Source organism: Felis catus, chromosome C1 (assembly GCF_018350175.1).
Source record: "Felis catus isolate Fca126 chromosome C1, F.catus_Fca126_mat1.0, whole genome shotgun sequence".
Lineage (NCBI taxonomy): Eukaryota > Metazoa > Chordata > Mammalia > Carnivora > Felidae > Felis > Felis catus.
In genome coordinates, this window is record NC_058375.1 from 13,128,118 (window position 1) to 13,154,176 (window position 26,059).

Here is a 26,059-nt window from a genome sequence, read left to right on the forward strand (position 1 = left end):
TACACGGTATTGAACAAATTGGTCCCAGCCCCGCCCTTCGGCAGGACTCCCCGGGCGTTTACCACAAAGCTCCGTGAAGGCTGAGGTTATGCTTCCTTGCTCACCACGATGGCCCCTGTGCTTAGCACGGAGCTTGTTTCTTAGCTCAGGCTCAGTAAATAGATATGTACAGGTGCTGGTGGCGGTAGGGGTGGGAGGGATTGCTGAATAATCCCCGAAGACCTTAGGGAAAGCTTTTGAGTGGAGTCATAAAGAATGAGCCAGAATCAGACAGGCAGACAAGGAGAGGAGAGGCTCGCAATCTAGACCAGGGCTTGGCTACCGATGACCTACAGGCCAAATCCAGCCCATCATCTATCTGTTTTTACAAATAAGGTTTTGTTGGAACGTAGCCACGGCCGTTCGTCTGTTTATAGATGGTCTGTGGCTGCTTTCCTGCCATAACTGCAGAGTTGATTGGTTGTGACGGAGACTGTACAGCCTGAAAATTCTAGAATATCTACAAGTACGGAAGATTTGCGGAGTCCTGGTCTGGTTTAAGGAATCGGGCCAAGGGAAGGCCCAGAAGACTCTTGCTCGCTTGGACATAGGCTTGACTACCTCATTGGTATGGCCCGGTACGAAAGGAAGATGTGGGGTCCTTCCCTCAAAAATGGTTACAGATTTCAAATTTCCAGGAGGCAACAGCAGAGCATTAAACCGAGCACGAGGCCGTCTAAGACAGGGCCCTGTGTGAGCACACGGACGGCACACGGTGGGGTTGACCCCACGGCGGGCAGCCTCTCCCATGGAAAACCGAAAGACTATCCTGGGAGCGGTTATGGGGAGAAATGTCCACCCAGGGCTCTGCTTTGGGGCTCAGAGTCTCCAAGCCCCAAGCCAAGGGAGTGGAGAGCCAGCCTTCCTTTCTCAGCTCCCCTGCCTCCCCACCTCACAGGGCCCGGCTGTGATGCAAAAGCGGGGAAGGGCCCAGCCCCGTCTTTCCGCTGGGTGCAGCTCGGTGATCAGACGTGAGGCAGCCCTGAGAAGAAACGTGACAGTCTATGGGAATCTCTCTGACAGTGCTGTTTTCCGTGTGCTCATCAGCAGCCGTCCAATGAGGGGAGCGGAGGGGACAGGGACCCTGCTCTACCCGGCTGGGAGACAGCCAGATAAGGTGCAGCATCTCATGGAAACCCCCAAGCGAGGCAGCCACTCAGGCTCAGCCTGCTGGATCCCTAGACTGACATCCATGCCATCTGGCCCTCTGTGGACATCTTCCCGGACTCACCTCATCTTTTTCCATCCTTCTTTATGCCCAGAGGCACAAAGGACCAGTGGCATCACTAGGCTTCCTTGCCCGCCGGCTTCCGGTTGTGTTTTGGGCCAAGAGCAAGCACCTTCCAGGGTCTTTGTTGCACTGGGTCCCGTTCATCCTGACGTTCTGTGCCTGCTTAGAGCTTTCAGAGCCCAAGACCCCTGCCCAGGCTGGGGTCACTGACACTTAGTAGGTTCTTGGGGCGGGGAGCGGGGGGCTAACACATAGTAGGTTCTCAGGCAACGCTTGTTGAATCAAATTGACCCTTTGGCCAGCAAAGCAGTAGCAGGTGAAATAAACACACAGGTCCATGAAAAAGCCGCAAATGCAGATGCTGTAAGCTTAGTAGAGCTGGGCTGGAAACTGCCGATGTCTGCTGACAAGAGACCACAAATGGGGGTGTCTTCTTCCAGCGGAATACTACTTGTGATAAAAAGGAACGGACTGTGGGGCGCCTGGGTGGGTCAGTCGGTTAAGCATCTTATTTCGGCTCAGGTCACGATCTCGCGGTTTGTGAGCTCGAGCCTGGAGCCTGCTTCGGATTCTGTGTCTCCCTCCTTCTGCCCCTTCCCAGTCACACTCTGTCTCTCTCTCTCTCTCTCTCTCTCTCTCTCTCTCTCTCTCAAAAATAAACATTAAAAATTTTTAAAACAAGGAAAAAGGAACGGACTATGAGTGCACGCAGTAACATGACTCGATCTCAGAAATATGCCGGGAACCAAGAGCTTTCGCCAAAAACCGCGTGCCGTAATCCCATTCTATTAAATACTAGAACAGGGATAAATGGGGTGAGAAATCTCGGAATCACGGTTGCCTTCTAGGGGAGAGGACTGGCGGGGCAGGGGAAGAAGGAACTTTCTGGAATGATGGTGGCGTTCGACATCGTGAGAGGGGTTTGCGTTACCTAGATGTATGCCGCTTATCGTTGAGATTTGTGCGTTTCGTTGCACGCAAGTTCGAAACCTCCAAAGACAGAACCGTAAGTAAACATTGAACTCTTAACGATGTGTGTGCTGAAGCACTTAGGGGTAGAGAGCACTGATGTCCGCGACGTTCGGATGCCCGGCAGGAACACAGGCAGGTGGAGGGGGAGGGAGGAGGAGAAGGAGCAGCGTGTGATGAACTGGTGTGGCCAGACGGCCCTTGTGGAAGCTAGGTAGCAGGTGTATGGCTGTTGGCTTTGAAATTCTTTATGCTCCTCTGTATGTTTGAAAATGTTCACGATCCAACACTAGAGGGGATAAAACATGAAGCCCTAGGACCAAGCCAGGGAGTGGGACACCAGCGATCTGTATAAGGTCACTCAGCCTTTCGCAAACATGAAGACTGGCTTTGAGGGAGCCCGGGTGGCTCAATTGGTTAAGCATCCGACTCTTGGTCTCGGCTCAGGTCGTGACCTCACGGTTTGCGGGATCGAGCCCCACGTCGGGCTCTACGCCGACAGTGCGGAGCCTGCTTGGGATGCTCTCTCTCTCCCTCTCTCTCTGCCCCTCCCCAACTTGCGTGCACACACGCTCGCACTCTCTATCTCTCCAAATAAATAAATAAACTTAAAAAAAAAAGACTGGTCTTCGGGAAAGCGAAAATCAGTTGTGAAGACGCACTAAAACGAAGGTTGTAGTTGCCGGGCTGGGTCTGGACTGAGGGCACGCCAGCGAATCCATTCACCTCTCTGAGACCTGTACCCCCATCTGTAAAATGCAGGCAGCACTGCCCAGAGGAGTGTCGTAGGGATTAAATGAGAAGCCAGAAGCTTGAACAAACAGGACTTCACAGGGAGCAGGTGGGAAGCAAGACTGACCCTGCCTCCTCATTGCAGTGGCAGCTGAAATGTGGCCTCCTGAAACGGGCCACCCCAGCCACCTAATCTGCCGTGGCCCCCACTCCTTCTACCCGTCACTCTCCCTGCATTGTCTGCACGACACATATCCCAATCGGGTACATGTCTTCGATCTCCCTTCATTTGATTTGTTATCCGTCTCCTCCTACTGGAGTGTGGATTCCAGCAGAAGAGGGACTTGGTGTCGTTCGCGGCTTTATCCCCTGCACCTAAAACAGCCTCCGGCAATAGCGGGGACACGGCGAGTCTTTACTGAAGGAAGGAATAAATGAACACCACTGGATCGGCTGTGGTGTGACCGCTCAAGTGCAGGATTCTGCCACCCAGCATTTGCCCACTGCCGGCCCCACCTGCACGGAATACCAGGAAGCGAGCTTAGAGATCAGCCATTCTCCACCCCATTTAACAGATGGGGAACCTGAGGCTCGGAGACAGAATGCAAATTTCCCAGCATCCACTGCCCGTGAGTGGCTGAGCAGGGACGGGGTCCGGGCCTCCTGGCTCCCCGCTCAGTGCTCTTTCTCTCTAGCAGGCTGCTGGGGCTGACGGGGCTGCTGCAGACGGACGGAAGGACAGGCTCCACCGGGCCTGGGCTGCCCGCAAGGCCACGCGCGAATGGCAGTGGGCAGGATTCGACAGCCTAGCAATATTCACTGGCACAGTCCGCCCTTGTTTAGCAGGTGGGCGGGCTGGCACAGGCAGCGGATGGGCCACGTCCACGGTCCGCGGGCAGCTGATGGTGCTGACACAGGCCGGATTGGCACGGCGGGGCCCCTCCCTGAGGGCTGGCGGCCCTCCTGACTGCCGTGGTCAGCCAGACGACCACGAGCTGGCATCTGTCCCCACAATCAGCCCACAGGTGCGCTCGCTGACGGGCAGCCCCGGGGGTGGTGGGAGCACCGAGTGCCGAGCGTGGCCCCTGGGGGACATCACAGGGGTGTCACAGGCGGGGGGGGAGGGTGGGGCCACAGCCTCCCACACAGATACACAGACACCGGAGTCAGACAGGACACGCCGGCCCCACTGGCTTGTGGGACCCGAAAGCCTAGTTGTAACCCTGAAAATGGGCCTGGGGGGAAATGGTCCTTCTCTTTGCGCTCAAGGCCTCTTCCCAAGTCCAGACCCGCTGGCCCCTGGATCTGTCGTCCACCCTGCAGCCAGAGGGGCTTTCTGACCCTGATGGGAACTTTCCCTCCCCTGCCTGAAGCCTTCAGTGGCTCCCTGTCTCCCTCCCACGAAATCATAGCAAAAACAAGATCTACTATGTACAATATACCGTGCTAAGCATTTTGCCACTGATAAGCTAACGCACAATTATACCGTTTACCGTACGTTAGCCACTCCTCAAGCACTTTACCCGGAGGCGTCAATTCGTCCCCCGGCCACCAACAGGGTGGCGCTACTATTTATCCTCATTTTATAAAGAGAAAACTGAGGCAGGGAGACACGAAATGACTTGGATGAGATTCAGACCGAGGGGCTCGACTGCCGAACCCAGATTCCGTCTGTGTGAAGCACAACCCTCCACAATCCTGCTTCCGCCCCCACCCCCACCAGGCTCCAAGTCCCTGTGCCCCCACCGCACCCCACGGATCCCAGGTCGCATCCTCGGTCACTCTTGTCTGCTCTGGTGCCTTTGCCTGGCCGTCTCCAGGGCTAGACTGTTCCGCCTCTCGTCTGGCCCGCAGACTCTCCCCGTCCTCCAAGGCACCGCTCAGCGCGCCCTCTTGTGCGGAGCCCACCCTGAGCCCTCCCCTCACCCCTGCGCTCCAGGCTGCTGTGGCCGAGGCCGGGTGAGCACAGGTTGCCTGTGTTTCTCTCTGCGATGCCCCTGCCCCGCCCTTTCTGTGAGCTCTTGAGGACCAGGACCCTGTCTGATGCCACGATCTGGCCACAGGCCCGACCCCCACGAAGCGCTGAATGAACCAACAAGGAAATAGACCAATGAGAAGCTGAGGTCACTTGAGCTGGAGGAACGAACGCTAATGGCAGGAAGTGAGGAGTGACCTTCGCGGAGAGAGAGATGGGACAATCCCTCCTCCCTCCTCCGCCCCAGCGCCATCTCCAATGCTGGGGCTCATCGTCAGGAGGCAGGGAGCAGGATATGACACCCTGATTGACAAGAATGTCCCCGGTGCCACAGCTATACGGCACTCAGTTGGGGACGCGTGGTTTCTGGGGTCTGGATTGCGAGCATCAGAGGTGTGCAGGGCCAAGAGGGGGTTCTTCAAAGCCAAGGACCTGGTTCCCCCCGCCCCGGCCCTGCCACCTCCTCCCTGTGTGACCCTGGGCATGTCCCTTTCCTGGTTGGACCTCAGGTTAGCCTTCTGTAGAGAAAGGGTCTAGAGGGGCAGTCAAGGGTCCCTCCTGCTGCCAGGGCCTCCCAGGACATCCAAGGTCTGGTAGTTGACAGCCACCTGGGAAAGCTGCAGAGAGGCCCTATTTGGGGGCCGGGGGGGGGTGCCAGGGGCTTAGGGCAGAGTCTCCCTCTTGTGGTCCCCAACCCCTGCATCCAACCGACCCAATGGGGCTTGTTCAAAAAATGCAAAACCCAGGTCCCGCCCAGGACTCACTGAATTTGAACCTCTGGGGTGGGCTTTCGAGGAAATTGACATTTTTAAAACCCTCCTCCCACCTGGCCAGGTGATTCTGCTGTGCGCAGAAGTTTGAGCATCTTTGTGCATCTGTATGCATCCTCCCGGTCTCCCCAGCTTCTTGGCCACTAGCCCCACAGTGTGGGTTTGGGGGTACACAGGAGAAGAGGAAGGAGGTCTAAGAGCAGCCCATGCCTGGTGGAGTCTGAAGGGCTCAGGTGGTTGGGCCCTGACCTATGGTTTTGCATCTGACTGGCGGGGCTGGGAGATTGCCCAGGGCCTGGGCTGGCGTGATGGTGCCTCCCAGGCTGGCATTTCTCAGAAACATACGGGCCGGGGGTGCCTGGGTGGCTCAGTCGGCGAAGTGTCCAACTTCGTCTCAGGTGGTGATCTCACCGTCCATGAGTTCGAGCCCCGCGTCGGGCTCTGTGCTGACAGCTCGGAGCCTGGAGCCCGCTTCGGATTCTGGGTCTCCCTCTCTCTCTGCCCCTCCCTCCCTCTCTCTCTCTTAAAAATAAACATTAAAAAATTTAAGAAAGAAAGAAAGAAAGAAAGAAAGAAAGAAAGAAAGAAAGAAAGAAAGAAAGAAAGAAAGAAAGAAAGAAAGAAAGGGACAGGCCGCACACGCATGCCCTAGCCGACATCCCCTATCCCCGTGGCCCAGGGCAGGGAACAGGGTGTATAAACTTTCACGCTGTGGGTGCAGGCAATATTCGTGCACACGCAAGTGCACACACTCCACGAACCCACAGACCGACACACACAACCCTGAACGCACACACACACAGTCACTCTTGCACACCCACAGACCCTCGCATTTGCGCACACAGGACACACACGCACATGCCCGCACATGCGCCCATCCTTACATGCAGCCCCAGAGCGCACAGATTTGCACACTCAGCCCTGCCGACACGCACCCGCACCCCCACCCCCAAACCACAGGTTTCTTCATTTGCACCGGGGCTCACCCTCGTGACCTGGCCCTGGGCTCACGCCAGTGGCACACACACGTCCTCACGCTTGCACGAGCACCTGCCCACGAGTGTGGAGCCCACGAAGCCAGCAGCCGCGCTCTTGCCTGCCATTCTCAGCAGCCCCCCGGGCCCTCGGCCCGCCCCACTCCCCATCCCTGAGCTGCTGTCTGCCATCCCACAGTAACCAGATGAGACAGAGCAATTTATGACACCAGCTGTCTCTGTCAAAACCGGATCTGCCACCCACACACGGGGGAAGCCAATTACCCCGAGCCCAGCCCTGCCGGAAGCCTGGACTCACCAGGGAGACAGAGCAGGGGTGGAATCAGGCCATCCGGGGCGGTAGGTGGCGCCTGGCTCGAGGATGTCCCCCCCACTTCTGTCCTTGGGAATCCAGCATTTTCCTCCCCCAGGCCCTCCCTGGGGTGGCTCTGGCCCGGCTCTCAGGCCCAGGAGCTTCAAGAGCAGACCCACAGTGGAGAGCAGGTGGGCAGGGGTCATCTAGGGGAAGATGACCGACCCCAGTCACCATGGCAACAAAGAAGCCGGGAGCCCTGTGCCCCTGCCCTCCGCAGCAGACCATGGGGAGGCTGCCTCACTGGCCCCTCTGCCTCTTGCCTTCTTTTTCTCCCTCCTCCCTGAGCAAATGGCCTCTTGCCCTGCGCCCCTGCCCAACTTACCCTCTGCCTAGATGCCCCCTGCCTTCCATGCCCTCTGCCCGATACTTCATCCGACCCCGCTGCCTGGATCACTTCCTATCTGGACCTTGGAACCAGACCCGGGTTTGAATCTGCGCTCGTCCGCTTACCGGCTGGGGAGCCTGGGCGAGTGGCAGCCCTTCCCTGGACCCCATTTCCGCTCCCGCAAACACGGTGTTCATTTCTAGAAACATATGGACCGAGAGTCCGCTCTGCACCAGACTCTGCTCTGGGAGCTGGGGAACAGCACTGAACAAGATGATGAAACCCCAGCCTCCTGAGCTCGCCTTCTGCTGGTGCAGGGGTTAGAAAACACCCGCCGCAGAAATGTAAGTGAGGCGGTTACGTTTCTTCACCGTTGCGCGGGCTGTGCTCCCAGCTGTGCTCCCGAATCAGGCGCGGCTCACAGAAGAGCTCGGTCGATAAAGGAAAGGGCGACGGCTTGAGCCCTGCTCTGGGGCTGGCTCGATCTAAAGTAAGCCCGTTAGGAACGCTAGTGGGTCTGCTGTCCTCTTTGCACGTGGGGCTGCGTGAGGCGGGAAAGGGCTTCTCGGTCGTGGCTTCACGGCAGAAGTTTCTAGAATGCTCATCGCCTGTCACAGTACGAGGAACAGAGCAGTAAATTCACATCTATTCTTCCCTTTCTTTGAGTACTTCTGACAACTCTGGGGCATGGGTTCAGCGACCGTCTTTCTTTCGTTTTACAGATGAGGAAACTGAGGCTCAGAGCCAGGCAGGGACAGCGACCACGGCAGACCCGAGACCCGAGGAGGCTCAGGGTGGGCGCGGCAGTCTGCCCACCTGCGCTGTCCGACTAAACGCCCCTTTCCCCCCAACAAGAGCCTTCCGGGGCTGGCATGGCCCTTGCCCGTTGGACACCAAGGGCTCTGCCTGGAAGCTGCCTGGGCTGGGATTCGAACCCGGGTCGCCCATCTCGAGAGCCCAGGCGCCGTCCGTCTTCCACGTCTAATCAGTTCATTAAAACCTTCCTTGCAACAACACCCGCCCCCCCTCGCTGCCCAGCCCCAGAGACCTTAGCTGCTCCATTTCCAGGAGAGCAAATTCCTTCCCGGCTGGAGAGGAGCCGGGATAATGTAGGCAGGCAATTTAAACAGCTCCGGCAAAATATACCAGCAGTTTTCGCTCTCTGCCACTATTACACTTTCCAGCCGCGGCGGGATTGGCCCATAAGTGGGATATCAAGTTTATTACAGCCATTTCCAACCTGTAATTGGTTTTGTGGAACACAAAGAGAAGGGGGGGGGGAGGAGGTGAGTTTTTCTCCCCCCTTTCTTTCTTTCTTTCTTTCTTTTTTTTTCCTCTCTTCCGGATGATGGCACCCGGGGACGTGGGTGAGGAGGTGTCCTTGGAGGCATTAGTTTCTCAAATGAAAAATCCCAGCCGGCCGGCCTTGCGACGGGCTGGACTGAGCCCGTCTGCCACGCTTTGGTGGCTTCGCTGGAAAATCAACCCAACCCAGCTGAAGCCAGATTTGCCGGATTTGGGGGACGGCCAGCGCCCTGGGACAGGGTCTGCTGCCTCGGGGCCTGTGGGCGGCTGCCGAGCCCTGGAGGGCAAGGCTAGAGCAGGAGTGGCTGTGGTCTCCAGGGCGGGCTGTTCTAGCACCAGAGCATTTGGGCATTCAGAGTAGCAACGGTCCTCAGAAGTCACCCGGCACATGTCCTCGTTGAGCACTTAAGGAAACTGAGGCCCAGAGAGGGGAGCAGTGCAGAGGCCAGCCTGTGGGAGGCAGAACCCGGGTCTCTGCTTCCTACGTCCCTTCCGAGCAGTACAGGCAGGCCGGGTACATGCCAGTTCGGACTCGGATTCTTTTGCCGAAGCATGTGCACAGCCTCCTCTCTGCGGTCCAAGTGGGCCCTTTGCACAAGGATGCTTTCCTGTAGCAGGTGGACGTCTGAGAAACCACAGCTCAGTTTCCTGCTGATCCCCCTTGGATCACTGCCTCGTGGTCGGTCCGAGGCCACTTCCCGGCTGGACCAGCCCGCTCCCACCAGGCAGCCGAGGTCAGATCGGGGTGTGGACACAGCGGGCCATCCTGGGGCAAGGAGTGTTCTCCTTGTTCTTCGTGGTACCCCAGTGCCTGGCACGTGGTAAGGACTCAATTCCATTCATTCATTCATCCAACAAATATTTATTGAGCGAGTACCGTGTTCCGGGCTCTGGGGACAGAGCAACGAACGGGACAGATAAAGGCCTGGCCCTCGTAGGGTTTATGTTCTAGGAGTAGCTCACACGCAAAGACCTATTTACTGATTCGGTGAAAATCTGTCACAGGAGCGAATGAACACTCAAGCATTTCATCCTCCAGGGAGGGGACACGCACACATTGCTTGGGCCTTGGCCTTCCAGGACAGCACCTTGTCTGCTCCCACCAGCCTTGCCGTCCTCTGCCTGCCATGATCTCACGGTCCCAAGCCACGATGGCCACCAGAGGAGCGTGTCAGAGCCCCAGGGACCAGCCTGCCTCCAGGTGCTTGCTCGGAGCGTCCCTCATTTTCTCTCTGGGCTGATCTCATGAGTGCGGACAAGTCTCTGGGCCCCGGCTCTATGCGCCCACCTGCCCACCAGGTCTCCAGTCCGTGCCTGCCAGGCGGGCCCCCTTCTGTCACATACTGACATTCTACACCCTCTGACTTCCCAGTAAGAACTGTTCTGCCTTCCAGCCCTAGCTCTGGATGGTGGGAAGGGACCCAGAAGCAGGGATGACCCGGAAAAGTGTTAGTGTGCATAAAAATAACCACACACCAGGTGCTGTTACAAATGTCATCTCATTTAATCCTCCTGAGAGGGACAGAGGTAGGTTGCATTATCCCATTTTACAGATGAGGAAGCTGAGGCTTGAAGAGGCGAGGCGCAGAAAGTAACAGAAATCAAGAATTTGACTGGGGGTGGAGAAAATCAGCCTTTCTTCTTGCCCGAAAGCCTCCCACAGGCCGGGAGCACCAGGCTGGGACTCAGCACCCTTTGAAGAGGCCCACCTCCACCCGGAAGCCTTCTATGATCACCCCTCCTCCCAGAAGAATCCTTGGCCCCTCCATGGGTGTCAGGTCACAGTTGGCAAATATCTTTGCTACAGCCTCGGCTTCCCTGGCTCTGCTGTCTCAGGTCCTTGTGGGCTATGTATCCCCACCAGACGGACTGCGGCCACATCTGAAATGTGGTTCGTCCTCTCCCCCGGGGCCTGGAACAGTGCCTGAAAGTCTTAGGCCTGGAACATGTTTCCAGAATTAAAGAGAAGGTGTCACTCATCACACCAGCTACCCACCCATGGCCTGTGATAACCCCTCTCCCCCCACCCAGCCTCACCTCAGGGACTGCTGTCACCAAGAACCACAGAATATCCTCCTTGCAAATAGCCACTGGCCCATGGCCTGGGGCCTGATGGTGCATTCCAAGGCAGTCCCTTTCCAGAGCCTTCCCTGAGCCCCAGGGAAGGGACATCACAAGCCTCGGGCTCTGGCTGTCCCAGGCTGCTTTAATGGGAAGCAGTTATTTCCTCCTAGGCTGACAGGAAGGCCCCAGACTTGGCCCCAGGAAAAAAAAAAAAAAGATGTAAATAAAACCAAAGGAAAACTAGGTGCGTCCTTGAAACTCCCCTGTCCCTCGGCCTGAAACAGTGATTTACGACTCAGATAATTCTTCCGTGCTTTATCTGGGGTGTGTGGGAATGTGTGGACGTGTGGGGTGCAGGTGTATTTTCCTAGTAATAAAACCCTCAGTCCCGGCGAATAAATTTGTGGAGACAGTTTTACCGACAGATTTTTTTCTCCTTTGTATAATAAAAAAAATGGAGTGAATTTCGAGATTGGGACGATAAGGGCTGCCGCATTTTAGGAGGAGATAAAAAGCAGTGCCTGAGAGAAGAGGCAAGGCTGCAAGTCAAATGGGCAGGACGCCTTCCACTTTTATGACTTCGGGAGAAAATTCCTCAAACCTCCGCTGGGCTCCGGGCATCCTCCTGCTGACAGCGGAGGGTCGTGGGGGCTGGGGGGGGGGGGCTGGTTTGTCCTCAGCCCCTGGGGGCCCCCCCCCCGTGGGAGCCAGAGCCCTGCCAGGAGCCCCGCGTGGGACCGTGGCTAAATCTCCTTTCTTCTCCAAGCCACAGTTTCTTCATCTGCAAGACGGGCCACCTGTTGTCTCTGCCGTTCCCTCCGCAGGGACCCTGTGTGGCAGCAGGAAGCAAGGGCTTAAGCCACATTACTCATGGGGGGGGGGGCCAGATCACCTTTGGGGCCGTGCTGCTCATCGTGGGCTGGTTACAGCATCCCCGCTCTCTGCCGCTAGATGCCAGTACAAAACCCGCGCCCCCGCCGGGTTGTGACAACCAAAGATGATTCCACACGTGGCCAACTGTCCCCTGGGGGTTGGGCAATATCATGCCCTCCTCCCACCACCACTGAGGGTCCTGGTTTGAAGGTTCTTGGCTCCTTTTCCTCCCTGGTCCTTCAGTCTCGGCCATCCCTCTCTGGGAAGCCGGGCCCAGTGCTGCGGAAGAGGCCAGCGGGGAGCACACAGCCTCAGAGGGGAGCACACAGCTCCCAGAGAGGAGCACACAGCCCCCAGAGGGGAAAATAAGTGAAAAGTATGAGCTGAAGGAAGATAAGCCCAGAGGAGAGTCAGAGACACCTGAGCTTGGCAAGGGGTAAGCAGAAACCCTGCAGAGGGGAGTCCCAACGCTGATCCTGCGCCCCGGGTTCCGGAAGCTTATCATCACTCTGACCCTGCCTATAGGGCTCCCTGGGGGTCCCGGGACTGTCAGGGGCCTCCTGACTCCTCATGAGCTTGCAGACCGTGGCCGGAGTGGGGGTGACACGCACTGATGTGACCCGTGCCTGGCACACAGCTGGCGCTCCATAAATGCTAGCCAGCTTGCCTTGAACCTGTGTCCCCTAAGCCAGTAACGACACCACCTGGGCCAGACAGATGTGGTCCAAGCCAGATGTGCCCAGAGGGGCCCAGCCGCACCCAGGCCGGGGCTCCCAGGAAGGCTACAGATCCAAGCAGCTTCCAGGGTCCCCCCCAGCCCAGCCCCCTGGAGAAAGCCCTCCCAGCCGGCCCCCCCTGCCTCCAGCATGCAGAGCCGCGGGGAGTTAATTCCACTTCTCCAGGCCCAGGCATGAGGCCTCCCTGGTCGCAGGCTGTTAGCGCGGAGCCCAGCTGAGCAGCGAGAGGCTGCAAGCTCCCGGTCTATAATAGAGTTGCTGACGCAGGCGGAAAACTGTAGGGAAAACTGCAGCCGAGTAAACAGATAAATAATTGAAACAGTGACAACACATACCTTGCTGCTTTGTGGAGTAACACTTTCATTAGCTGGAGGCAGCGCAGGCGAGAGGATGCGGCGGGCGGCGAGCTGGAGCGCGGGACGCTTGGGTCCCGCTTTCAATCAGCCGCGAGCAGCTGGGCACCGGAACAGCCTTTGTTTTCCATTATAGGCTTTCTTGTCCCCTCCGGAGGTCCCCTGACTTCTCTGGGCCTCCGTGTGCTTGGGGAGGTGGGGGCCTCGTGACCTCCCTCCCGTCCCCAGGGCAGCTGGAGGAGAGGGAGCCCCCAAGCTGTCCTCTTCCCTCCGCCCCGTGACAGCAGAGTGGGTTCTCCCCAGCCTTCTTAAGAGCCCCCTGCCCCCAGACAGGCCCCTCCAACCATCGTCACCTTACGGCCTGAAGGAAGCTGTAAATGGAATCCAAGGTGTCCCCCTCCACGTCGCCTGCAGGGACAGTTGAGGTCCCTTGCCTACCGGGCACGCTGAGCACAATCCTCTTTCCCTGAGCATACCTGCTCTTTCCTACCACAGGGCCTTTGCTCCTGCTGTCTCCTCTGCTTACAGAGCTCTCCCACCTTTTGCCAGGCTGCCTGTCTCCTGTTCTCACTTCAGAAGGCAACTTAGACATCCCTTCCTCTAGGAAGCCCTCTGTGACTATCCTATCCCCAGACGGGGGCTGCCTGGGCTCCCCTGCCATTCTGTGCCTACCCCTTACAGAATTTACCAGAAATTCTTGTCAGAGAGGAGGGCCAGCTATGCTCCCTCCCGGCGTGGGACCTTGGGAAGTCCCCTTGCTCCAGAGCCTCGGCTTACACATCAGCAGAGTGGGGATGACCTGGGAGCGTTCTGGTGATGGCAGTGACCTGTCTCCTGGCGGCCTTGCCCAGGGCCCCCGGGGGCCGGGCGTCCTGGCTCTGCATCTCCAATGTCCCTGCGTCCGTCCGCGCCCTGTCTGGGGGAAAGGGGCGAGGCCGGCTGAGCGCTCCCCTGTAGCTGCCTCTGTGCTGTCTTGTAGGTGACGGACGGCGGCACCATCAAGCAAAAGATCTTCACCTTCGACGCCATGTTTTCCACCAACTACTCATACATGGAGAACTACCGCAAGAGGGAGGACCTGGTGTACCAGTCCACCGTGAGGTGAGGGGCCGGGGGCCGGGGGCCGGGAGCCGGGGGCCGGGGGCCAGGGGCTGGGGGCCACGGGCTAGGGATTGAGGCTGGGGGCCAGGGGCTGGGGGCCGGGGGCCGGGGGCTGGGGGTCGAGGCTGGGGGCTGGGGGCTGGGGGCCGGGGACCACGGGCTAGGGATTAAGGCCGGGGGCCGGGGGCCAGGGGCTGGGGGCCGGGGGCTGGGGGCCGGGGTCTGGGGACTGGGGGCTGGGGGCTAGGGGTCGAGGCCAGGGGCCGGGGGCTGGGGCTAAGGATTGAGGCCGGGGGCCGGGGGCTGGGGGTTAAGGGTTGAGGCTGGGGGCCAGGGGCTGGGGGCCGGGAGCCAGGGACTAGGGGTCAAGGCCGGGGGCTGGGGGCCAGGGGCTGGGGCTAAGGATTGAGGCCGGGGGCTGGGGGCTGGGGGTTAAGGGTTGAGGCTGGGGGCCAGGGGCTGGGGGCCGGGAGCTGGGGGCCAGGAGCTGGGGGCCAGGAGCCAGGGACTAGTGGTCGAGGCCGGGGGCTGGGGGCCGGGGGCCGGGGGCTGGGGGTCGAGGCTGGGGGCTGGGGGCTGGGGGCCGGGGACCACGGGCTAGGGATTAAGGCCGGGGCCCAGGGGCTGGGGGCCGGGAGCTGGGGGCCGGGAGCTGGGGGCCAGGAGCCAGGGACTAGTGGTCGAGGCCGGGGGCTGGGGGCCGGGGGCTGGGAGCCACTTCCCCAGCCCTTTCCTGTCTGCCCTGCGATGCTCTTGCCGGTTCTCTGGGTCACCTTCCATGGGCTTGGAAGGCAGGGCTGGGGGCTGTGCTGCAGAAGGGAACCCGGTGCCTAGAGGGACGTGCCCTGGAAGGAAGAGCAGGAAAGGGGTCACGTCCCCACTCTGCCACATGCCCCTCGACGTCGGCCTCCCCAGCCAGCTCCTCCCAGCAGTCCCGCAAAGTGAGTTTTCCAAACCCAGTTTCCAGGTGGGGACACCGAGGTCCAGAGAGGGTGAGCCACATTCCCCAAAGTCCCGCAGCCGGGAAGGACAGGGCTGGGATGTGAGCCAGTTCTGCCTGGTCCTGAAGCCCGTGCAATACGCTCTCCCAGTCCCCACAGGCCCCTGCCTGGCAAGCAAAACCGACCCTAAACAACTGGACCCCAGGTCGGAAGCGGCAGCAGGTTGGGGAGGAAGAGTCCCCGGGGACAGAGATACTTAATATCTCTACCCCTACCCTCTTTCCAGAAGGAAGCAGATCCCATCCCATGCGCTGCCGTGTTCTAGGTGTGTGGGAGCCACGCCCCCACACCCTTCTCGTGCACTTTCCAAAGGCCCCGGTCCTATTTTACATCTCGGACCCTTAACGCTCACTTCCCAGTGTGCCTCTCCCTCTGGCGACCTGGTAAACTCCTCACCAGGCTTCAGGACCCACTCAAGCAGACGCCTTCCTGCAGGACACCTTGTTCCGACGACCCCCCCACCGTAGCAGAGCAAATCTACCCCAATGTCAGGCGGCTCCCCGAGAGGGGTGGGAGTCCTGCTGCATTGGTGAAAAGCTAAAGACTGGCACTGAACGGGCATAGTCTTGCACACACACACACACACACACACACGTGTATGTGTGTTTTTCCACACAACACAGGCAAATGCATTGCCCAGTGCCCAGGCAGAAGGCAGCAGTGTGCAGGGCTGGCACGTAGTAGGTGCACAGTGAAATTTGCACCTTGGCTAGGTAACCCTGCGTATGCTCCTCGTCCCTTTGAGCCTCAGTCTTCCCGCGGGTAAGATAAGAAAATGGGACGGGAAGGTTGCCCAGGGCTCACCCAGCCCGGCACGGGGAACCTGGCAGGTGATCCTCTGCTCCGCACTTTGTAAGCCGGAAGGTGGGACCTTTCTGGGTCCCCCTCCTCTCCGGGCTCCGTGCCAGGAGCTGAGAACCAGCCCGCCCTTGCGGGGGGAGGTCTGGTGAGCACGTGGGCGCGAAGGGACACGGAGGCGGCGGGCAAATGGCCGCACAGATGCCTTTATTGACGTTTATGATTTCCCCTGGACCTGCTTCCAAAAAGGATTTGGGGCGCCTTAAGGTATTAAGGCACACCTAAGACAAGCCAGTTACAGTCCGGACGAAAAACTCATTTTGGACAAGAAAACAACTATTCTGGGAACCACAGATGATGCTGGGGCAAGTGCACATTCAGATCACCCCCGACGCTTCCCAGACCCCCACCCCCTCTGCGCCCTCCCCACGTGCTTACCATCACCCCCCCCCACAGCCTGTCCCATCATTTCCAACCCCCCCCCATCTGATTCCTACACCCAGAAGGAAGCCCGGGACCACCAGAGCAGCCCTGACCCCCCACCCTCTCCCAGAACACAGCTCAGCCACTCCCGACTGAGTGACCTTGGATGAGGGCCTTAACCCCTCTCTGTGTCAGTCTCCTCACCTGTCAACAGACTTCGTAGGATCTGCTTCGTACAATCCTTGTGGGGTTTAAGGGAGAGTTCTGTCCCGCGGCCTGAGTTTCCAATCCTTGCCCCTCCGCCCACCTTGCGTTAGTGTCACTCGGGCTTGGGGACTCTGCCTGAGTTTCCCCAGTCTCTAGAAGGCAATGACAACAGTAAGAAGCTCGCTCCAGCCTTGGGAGGGTCCCCGGGTTAATTCACATAAAGCGCTGCCTCAGTCGCTGAGCGATGGCTCCGTGTTGCTGTTCTTGCCCAGAAAAAACCCTCCTTCTTCCACCATTAAAAAAAACAAAACAAAAAAAAAAACACCTTTCCTCACATCTCATAAAGGCGCCTTATACGCCCTGAATCTCTGCTAATCCCCGCGAACAACCCTGTACAGGCAGGCAGATTTGCTGTTTTCTCTAGCCCTGGTTTACAGACGGGGTCAAAGTTCGGCGAGGCCCAGGGTTCCCTGCTGGAACGACACGGACCCCATCGGATCCCAAGCCACCTCATCCTGTGCCCACACCTTGCTGCCCTGCCCATTTCACGCCTGACGGAAACGGAAGCCCAGAGAGGGAGGTGACTTTTGCCCGAGGTCGCACAGCAGTGCTGACTCGTGGCCAGTGTTCTTTCCTTCCCCAGCCTCGGTTCCGGCGGTGGCCTCCCAGGTGGAGCGCACCGAGGAGCCTGGGGGAAGCGAAAGCAGAAGGAAAGGAAAGAGTCTAATCGGATCACGGAGAGCTGCCGGCAGCCCGGAGCAGCCGGAGCAGCCGCCGAAGGAGGCTGCGTCTCCAGGCTGCAGGGCCCCATTAGGGCTGGCGGAGGGGCGCGGGGACTCCGCATTTGCATATAAATGAAGATATTTACAAATTAATGCATTTCAACTAGAGAAGAGTCCCAGCTCCACAGCTGTCTGAGCTGCTTGCTCTTCAGCTTTTGGGAAAAGTAGGGGGAGAAGGAAGCCTGGATGACCAAGAATTGGCAGAGAGCAATTCTCAGGCAGCGGAAGGAGCCCCAGGGACTCCCAGAGCGTCTCCGCCCGCTGGTGGGGTTCCCGGAGGGGCGGGCATCCGGTGGGGGTGATGGGGCTTCTGCCGCCTGGGGTAGCACCCCGGTTCATGGCCTTGGACAAGTCACTGCCCCTCCCAGTGCCCCCGAGGTCCCATCTATCACATGTCTGTCGAATGAGCCTCAGAATGCAGAACTTCCCAGCTTGGAATTGGCAGTAATTCCTTCCTTCCGAGGACGTTTTAATTGAGCACCTAATAGGAGCCTGGCATGGTAGAAGGTGTCTTGGGGAATCCAGCGGGGAATTAAACTCTCGTGGGGGGGGGGGGAGATAGTAAACAAGGGAAGTGAGACATAAGTGAATGGCTCAGCACATATTCCGCAAAGGTGTGAATTCGAATGAGGGGCAAGCGGGGTGCAGACCCGGGAAGGACCCTCGTGCTGGGGTGCCATCCAAATGGTTGGCCAAGGCCTGAGGGATGGGAAGGAGCCATCCCAGTAGGGACGCGGGCGATGTGGCAGGTGTCCGCACCCACTCACACCCTTGACCCCTCGACAGCCTTCTCAGGCAGCCGTAGCCCCACTCAGCTTGCTCGAGGAGTGGGGGTGGGTGTGCCAGAGAACTAGCATCCCCAGAGCAGCCTCGGCCGACGGGAGATATTGGATGGATCTCCTGGCCCCCCTGCCCCTTGGCTGGGACCACTCAGACAGGTGCTCGCTGTCCCCTCGAGCTCCCCAGCAGGACTGAGGCTGAGAGGCTGCCCACAATAGCCTCCGGGATGCACCTGTATCGGCTTCTTCCCTCCCGTCCTGGCTTCCTGGGACACCCTCCCAAATAGGCCACTGGCTCCGGAATCCTTGGTCACAGGGTCTGCTTCTCAGGGGCCGCCCTGAGTGGGTGACAGTCCCACCAGCTGGCCTCCTGCACATGGCCATCCTCCACACCTGCCCTCTCAGGCCCTGCCTCGGCCCCCGTTCACCCGTTCACCCATTCCACCAGACCAAGAAGAGCTGGAGCAAATGGATGGGTCCCCCCACCGAGGGGAAGACCGCGTGGGCAAAGCTCACTAATCCCTGCAGAACGCGCCCACCCGTGCCCCAGCATCCACTGCTTCCCCTGTCCCGTTCCGTCTGCTCAGGATGTCGTGGGGAGCTCCAAGCAGCCTTTGCTGTCTAGGAAATCTAGACTCAAGGGGTTGAGTGCCCTCCTGCCCCTCCCGCACCTCGCCCACCTCCCTTTGCCAAGGCCCTGAGCATCCTTTCGGGTCCAGCTTAAACCCCACCTCCTCCAGGAAGCCAGTCTTGACCGCCCAGACTGGGTCGGATACCCTAGGGTGCTTCCCCCCCATACACTCCCGGCCCTGACAACTAGGAGTTCAAAGTCTGCTTCTGCCACTGGACTTGAAGCCCGTGGACAGGGCTTGGGTCTGTGGCCTTCCCCCACTGTCTCCCCAGCCCAGCGCCCCCACCCCCACCCCACCCCCACCACACTGAAGACAGTTTGTAGATGCTCGTGGAGTGGGTGAGTTCTGGCGTTCTTCCACCGCAGCTGTCCCTGCTGCGAGATGAACGTAGGAGGGAGCAGTTCAGGCCCCCGTTCCTTCTCTAACGTTTTCGTCCTTCATTCATCACCAAGGAATTGAGCAATTGCTATATGTCAGGGACAGTGCTGGGGATAAAATGGTGAGCAAGACATAATCAGACCTGCTCTTGTGAGGTTGACGGTGTAGGGGGTGAGGAGAGACAGACCATAAAAATACGTTTAAAAGAATGAGGGAAAATATTGACAGCTGGCGATGAGTGTGTGAAGGAAATCAGGTAACATGATAGAGAAGGACGAGAACAGTCTACGGCCATACCACCCTGAACGCGCCTGATCTCGTCTGATCTCGGAAGCTAAGCAGGGTCGGGCCTGGTTAGTACTTGGATGGGAGAAGGACGAGAATAACGGACTATGTGGAGGCGGGGCTACAAGGTGTCTCATAGGAGGTGACATCGAAACAGCGATCTGTAGGACAAAAAGAAGCCACTGGCAGGGTTGGGGTGGCAGGGGGAGCATTCCAGATAGAGGGCACAGCAAGTGCAAAGGTCCTGAGGTGAGGAAGCGTGACGTGATCTCGGGGCTACTGGACGGCCGGGTGACCGGAGTTAGGGGGCAAGCTGGCATTCATTCTCAGTGTCCTGGAAGCCGCTGAAGTGACCAGAGGTCATGGTCTGATGTGATATGTATCTTGTAAAGCTCACCCCCGTTGCCAAGTGGAAGGCGGGTTGGAGATGTCCGGGAAGGAAGACAAAGCCCTCCCCGGATGAGCCTCTGCTCAGGACTAAGTTCCCAAGTCTGAGTAAGCTGGGAGAGGGCATGGGACTGGCAGGGGCCAGGAGGCAAAGGGGTGCCAGAGAGCCAGCTCTGCTTCCAAGGTTTGCTTACCATTCCCGTGAACCCGTGCGCCGTCCCCTGGAGCCGCGGCAGGAGGCGGAGAACAGCTGGGTGGGTGGGGAGAAGCCTGGGGGCTTCGTGGAGAACGCGAGTACACAGTTATACCTCCCTGATTCATATTTATCAGAGGGGGGAGATGTGGGAGAAATCAAGTGAATGCTAGAAGACCCTGGAGGAGAAAGGACGCGGGAAGAAATGCCACTTCCTTTATGACTTCGAGACAGCGCGTATTGAACATTTGCTGCATCCAAGGCACAGAGCTGGGGCATGGCGCCCAGAGGCAGTCAGAACGCGGCCCCAGCTTCCTCGGAGCTTAAAGCCTGCCCCTACCCCCACCCCCACTTGCCCAGAAGCTCCCCCAAGGCTCCGCTCTGTCTTTTCCATCTCAGTAACCCCAGACCCCCACCCGGCCTTTAGAGAGGAACAATAAATATTTGTGGAGTGAAGGGAGAGAAAGGGGAGATAAAACACGGAGATAAATAGCTAACCATTCGCGTAATAAAGTGATGGCTGTCATAGGAAAGATTCCGATATAATGCGGTGATGAATCAGAGCTGGAGAGACCGGGGAAATCACAGAGAAGGTGGCGTTTGAAGTGGCCCTAGAAGCAGAAGTAGGTTTTGCAGACACTCCAGGCGGAGGGCACTGCCTGGGCAAAAGCGTGGGGGTAGGGGAGGCGCTGGACCTGAGGACTGGACCACTCGAAGCAGGCAGGCAGAGACCGCAGAGGAGAGGAGGCCCCCGGGATCTGTTCAACGGAACACCGTGCTGGTTTTTAGACACATGCACGGTTTGATCCAAAGAGCAGAGGGGCTTGCTTCCCTTTGGGAAGGTAACTGGCCCTTCTGCAGACTCATCTCGAAGGTGCAGGGCAAGCTCCTCCTTCACTCTCCGTACAGAGAAAAGGGCCGTCGGACCCTGGTTGATCCGAGAGTCTGAGTCCCATCGCGTCCTTGTCCTTTTCTGCATGTTATCATGAGCCGTGCATCTTTTTTCGCCAGGATTCACATAGCACACGAAACGGTGGTTCATTTGTTCGCTCCTCTGACCACTCGGCAAATCCACGCCGAGTACCTCACGTGCTGGGCTTGTGCTAGGTCTCGCCCCGTTCTTGACCCACTGGAAACCCTCTCCCCTCTCCTACCCAGTGAGCCTCTAGGAATGCAAAAGAGCCAGAGTGACATTGTGAGGATAACCTTGAGCCCTTTTCTTCAGTTTTTTTTTCACAACAGATCATGCCTCTTATCCGCATCTGGATTGAACAGCCCCAGCGGGAGCCGGGTCCCCATCTGAAACCCAGGGGTCTCCTCCCGGCCACTGGGGGCGTTTCCAGCCGCGAGCCCTGCACTCGGAGCCTGGGCTGCAAGGTTCCCTCCCTCCACCCCCCACTCCTCACCCCCCACCCCCACTCGGCCCCAGCAGCAAGCTGCCCCCCGCCCCCAGACCACCTGCATTAGGATCGCCTTGGGAGTTGCTTAAAAATACCAATTCCTGGGGCGCCTGGGTGGCGCAGTCGGTTAAGCGTCCGACTTCAGCCAGGTCACGATCTCGCGGTCCGTGAGTTCGAGCCCCGCGTCGGGCTCTGGGCTGATGGCTCAGAGCCTGGAGCCTGCTTCCGATTCTGTGTCTCCCTCTCTCTCTGCCCCTCCCCCGTTCATGCTCTGTCTCTCTCTGTCCCAAAAATAAATAAACGTTGAAAAAAAAATTTTTTTTTAAAATACCAATTCCTGGGTCCACCAAGACAGAATTTGATTCAAGGCCTCTGGAGCGGGGCCCGGGGAATCCGTCTTTTTAAAAGTCTTCCGGATAAAGTTTCTGGCAGCATCTGTGTTCCACACAACACCTTCCACCTGCTCCCATATGCAGACTGGGGCCAGAGGACTCAGGGGGAAGAGGCAAGGCACAGACACATCTAGGTCCTGCTGATAGCCGGTGGCCAGCAAACGGTTGTCCTAAGGCCCCCAGGGGCCAGGCTCGTTCAGGTTGAAGGTGACAAAATAGTCGACCAGCCAGTGACCTCACAGGCACCGACCAGCTCCCGAGCCCGGGTCACACCTCCATGCCCGGCTGGCACAGTTACCAGGGGAACGGAAACAGCTGGTGTGTGCGTGGCCCTGTGCTAATCTTCTCAGAAAACGGGGCCTTGGCTAGGGAACAAGGGGGCCCAGGAGCAAGGTGCCCTCCCTATAGCCCCTGGCACTTTCCCCAAAGGAGCCCTACTGACCCAACCCCAGGCCTCTTGCCCCCAGTGTACCAGTCAGAGTAGGAGTTATTGGACCCGTGTCCATGTCAGACCCACGGGCAGGGCCCTCAGCCTTCCCTCCTGGGCCTGTCTCTCAGGGCGGGCACCCTCCCTAGTTCATCTCTAGGTCTTCAGTGCCTGGCACACAGGGCCTACGAGGGGGACCCAGGGCCTTGGTAAAGGTTTGTCGAATCAAGAGACTGGCAGCTGTGGAATTATCGTTTCAAACAGCAAAACTTTTTCCAACCCAGCATCCGCTTTAACTCTAACAACCATCCCGGGGAGTACAGATCTCAGACTCATGGAATCCTGTTGTAGTCGGTCGTGGCACAGAAGAACAGAGAGGTGTGGTCACTTGTCCAAGGTCACACAGCATACACATGGTGAAGTCTGGGTTCACACACCCGGCCAGATTGGGTCTCTGGGCGGTCGGGGGCAGGCTCGTTCAACACAGTCACGGAGTGCCTACCCACTCAGGACCAGCACCAGGCACTCGAGACTGAGGAACTTAGTAAGGACATGCAACCTGATGTGTCCATCCCCCCCGTGCACATGATGAACATGCACACACACACACACACACACACACAACACACACTGGATCTGTGGCCCAAGATACTTGGTGCCTCCAGGTAGCAAGCTGCCAGAGTCAGTCTCCACTTTAAAAATAGCTGCTGCCTGGCAGTTCCAGGCCCCTGGATGCCCCCGCCAAGGAGACCAAGTGATGCCCAGTCCCGGCTCCAGAAGTGGGTCTCCAGGAGCCGCCCGTCTGCTCAGCTGTTGGTGTCAATCCCACTGACTCGCAGAGATCCCCTTAACCTGCATGTTTCCCCGGCCCAAGCGGGACACGCCTCCTGCACCCCTCCCCCCCCAGGCCCCTCCCCCTGCCCTGTGGCCTTCCTCCCAACACCCGCCCCCGCCCCCACCGCCCCTCGTCCTGGGCGTCACGCAGCTCCCCACTTCCCTCCTTTCCCAGCCCTGGCCAGTCCTGCTCTGGCCTCTGGGAGCCGGGCTCCTGAGGCCTCGCACAGCCCTCCCGGCACCGCCCCCAGCCCCCTCCCTCCGGCAGAAGGGCCCGGCCAGTGGCAGTGCTCCGGGAGCACGCTGGGCGGCGCATCGCCTCTCTTCCCGCGCCAGGGGGCCCTGGGCGGCTCACACAGATGCCCCCGCCACCCAGGCCCCGAGCAGCCCAGGCTGGCAGGGACCTCTCGCCCCAGCCGCGTCCTCAGCTCAAGCCTCCCCAGGATCCTCTCTTCCCGCCTGGAGGGCCCACCCTCTTTTCTCTTGTTCCCTGACAAGGGCAGGAGCACTTCTCCACGTAGGGTCTGGGGTTGGTGGAGAGTTGATGCGGAGGACCGAGATGTGCCCTGCCGAGCGGGCAGCTAGTTCTGGGCAGCCTCCTCCACCCGCTGCCCCCACTCTGTGTTTGCGCCCAGACCCGTGAGGAGGCCCCTGGGGCTCCCAGGACGCGCCCTTCTCTCAGAGGTCGGTCCCCCTGGGGAGGGAAATGCTTGCAAAGCTGTCTGCTGCCCTCTGGTGATGCACTGGGGTATTGCAATAGGGGGTGCCCCGCCTGTGGCCCCTCCACTCACCCAGGATGGGTCTTGTCCCTTAAGAATAGGGAACATTCGGGGCGCCTGGGTGGCGCAGTCGGTTAAGCGTCCGACCTCAGCCAGGTCACGATCTCGCGGTCTGGGAGTTCGAGCCCCGCGTCAGGCTCTGGGCTGATGGCTCAGAGCCTGGAGCCTGTTTCTGATTCTGTGTCTCCCTCTGTCTCTGCCCCTCCCCTGTTCATGCTCTGTCTCTCTCTGTCCCCAAAAAAATAAATACACGTTGAAAAAAAAAAGAATAGGGAACATTCCTTTCTTCATCTCTACAGCGTCAGTGCCCAGCACGGGATGTCAGTAGAGATTTGTTAAATTAACGATCTGACAGGTTATCCAAATGTGGAGTTATTATTTCAAATGGTCAGCAAAACTCTTTCCCATTCATCATTTGCCTAAACCCTAACGACAACCTATAGAGTGCAGATCTCAGACCCTATTTATGGGGATTAAGCAGCCCAGAGGGGGGTGACTAGCCCCAGAGCTGGGAGAGCTTCCCCGTCAAGCAGAAATTTCCTCCCTGGGGGGCTTCCCCAGTGAATGGGGCTGAGCCCCTGTGCCGGTGGAATGGGGGCCTCTGGGGTAACCCTCCCCTCCTCCGGGAACAAGCCGTCCTTACGAAGGGCCTTCCAGAGTCAGTGCCACCACCCACAATCAACCACAAGGAGTTGCAGACTCACATCACACAGACCCTGGGGCTGGAGGCAGGGGATAGTTCCAATGACGTGTCCCACGCACCGCGATAATGTTTCAACCACCTTGGGTAAGGCTCGCCCTAATTATTCATTTGCCGTTTGAAAAGTGTTTCTTTGTGACCCGTGGACATCAGGAGACAGAGGTGAACAAGGGAGGTAAGGTCCCTGTGCCCATGGAGCCAACATTCGCAGGGCTGTGACACAGGGAGGGGCTGGGGGAGAGGTCTCTCTGGGATCCGGAAGAGAGAGGAAGCCGCCACATGAAGGTCAGGGAATGAGCATTCTGGCAGAAGAGGAGGGCAAGGGCCTGAGCTGGGAGCCAGCTTGATGTGTCATTGAAGAGGAGAGAGAAGCCGAGTGGCTGGGGTGCCAAAGGGCACTGCAGGGAGTGTGGGAGATGAGGCCACATCTCACGGAGCCTCTTGAACTTGACTGCGCACAGGCCCTGCTTGGTCAAATTCAGTGGAGGGGTGGGGTATGGGGAGCCCTGCCATGCTGTGTTTCTGGTCGTCTCCCAGGTGACCCCAGTTCTGCGGTCTGCAGCCCCCATTACAAACACCCAGGGAGCTTTGCACACTCCTGACCCCCAGGCCAAGCCTCAGCAGTTGAATCAGAACCTTGAGGGCAAGAGGGTGGGGACACAGACATCAGGTTTTCAAAGTTCTCCAAGAGGATTCCCATAGGCAGGCAAGTTTAAGAGCCGCTGTCATAGAACATTCTGGGTCATTAGCGTTTGAATTGTATTCCGGAAGTGAGGAGGAGTCATTGAGATTGATCCCGTTTCTACTTTGGGGCTGTGGGAAGATCTGCCTGGGCTGCCGGGGAGGATGCTGGAGTGGAGGCAGGGAGCTGAGGAAATGAGGGGCGGGGCTGGCCAGGCCGAGGGGGCGGAAGTGGTGGGGGAAGGGCTTGGAAACCCAATGGACTGGAAGTGGAGGCCGTCAGAGGGACAGGAGCTTGAGCGCGGCCTCCAGGACCATGGCCAGAGCACGTAGGTGGAGGGGCTCCTTCCCAAGACGAGATGGGGAGACCAGCGAGGACCTGCTAGGGCTGGGGACGGGTACAGGATTCCCGAGTTCTGTTTGGGCCAGGTGAGCATGTCTGCGAGACCCCTGAGCAAAGATGGCAAGTAGGTGGATGGAAACACAAGGCGGGGGAGAGGTTTCGGTCAAGAGGTACAACTATAGGACCCACAGATGCCGTTGAAAGTCACCGTCCCCTCCCAGACTCCGGGCAGATCTGCCAGGAGCCTTCGGGCATCACCCAGCCCAACCCCCTCATTCTCCAGGTGAGAAAAACAAAAGACCAGAGACAGTGGTTGACTTCCCTAAGGTCACACAGCTTTGGGCAACCAAAGCTCATCTTCTGATGCCTAGACAACCGTTTCCACAGAGTTCAGCGCAGCCTTCCCCGACCCCAGCCCGCGGGGCAGAGTTGCTGAGATAGCAAATCATTTCTCTATCTGCAGTCAGACAACCAGGGCTGTTAGAAATTATCTACACACACACACACACACACACACACACATTATCCTTTTCCTTCTAAGTAAAAAATCAGTAACTGGGCTGTCAGCTTTATTACTAATTATGCAACTACTTTATTACTAGTATTAAAAAAAATTGAAGGCTAAAAATGTCCAGGAAAGACTTAATTTAGTAAACGGTTCAGAACAAAGTATTTGTCGCCGCGGTATTTCTTCACATTAGACTTTGCTCCGGGTGATTCAGACCTCCTCTTTAATATATTATTGCAGCCCTAATAAAGTTCCCAGGTTCTGGGAGAATCTTCTGTGCCTCGGAAGGTAATTTTGTTTCAGGAG

At 58.3% G+C, this 26,059-nt stretch overlaps 1 protein-coding gene and 1 long non-coding RNA gene across 3 annotated transcripts in view; one reads left to right on the plus strand and one right to left on the minus strand.

Annotated features, from left to right (window-relative positions):
• Positions 1–26,059, plus strand: part of IGSF21 (immunoglobin superfamily member 21) — a 236,864-nt gene that overhangs the window by 145,120 nt on the left and 65,685 nt on the right. For both annotated transcript variants that reach the window (XM_045035175.1, XM_023258215.2), the window contains exon 3: positions 13,703–13,824. In XM_045035175.1, coding sequence (XP_044891110.1) covers positions 13,703–13,824 — 122 coding nt within the window. The remainder of the gene's footprint in view (positions 1–13,702; positions 13,825–26,059) is intronic.
• LOC123379490 lies at positions 14,473–17,515 on the minus strand. The gene is made up of 3 exons (XR_006583956.1): positions 16,781–17,515; positions 16,251–16,405; positions 14,473–14,669 (listed from the first exon to the last, which is right to left on the minus strand). It is a non-coding gene; the product is annotated as an uncharacterized LOC123379490 (long non-coding RNA).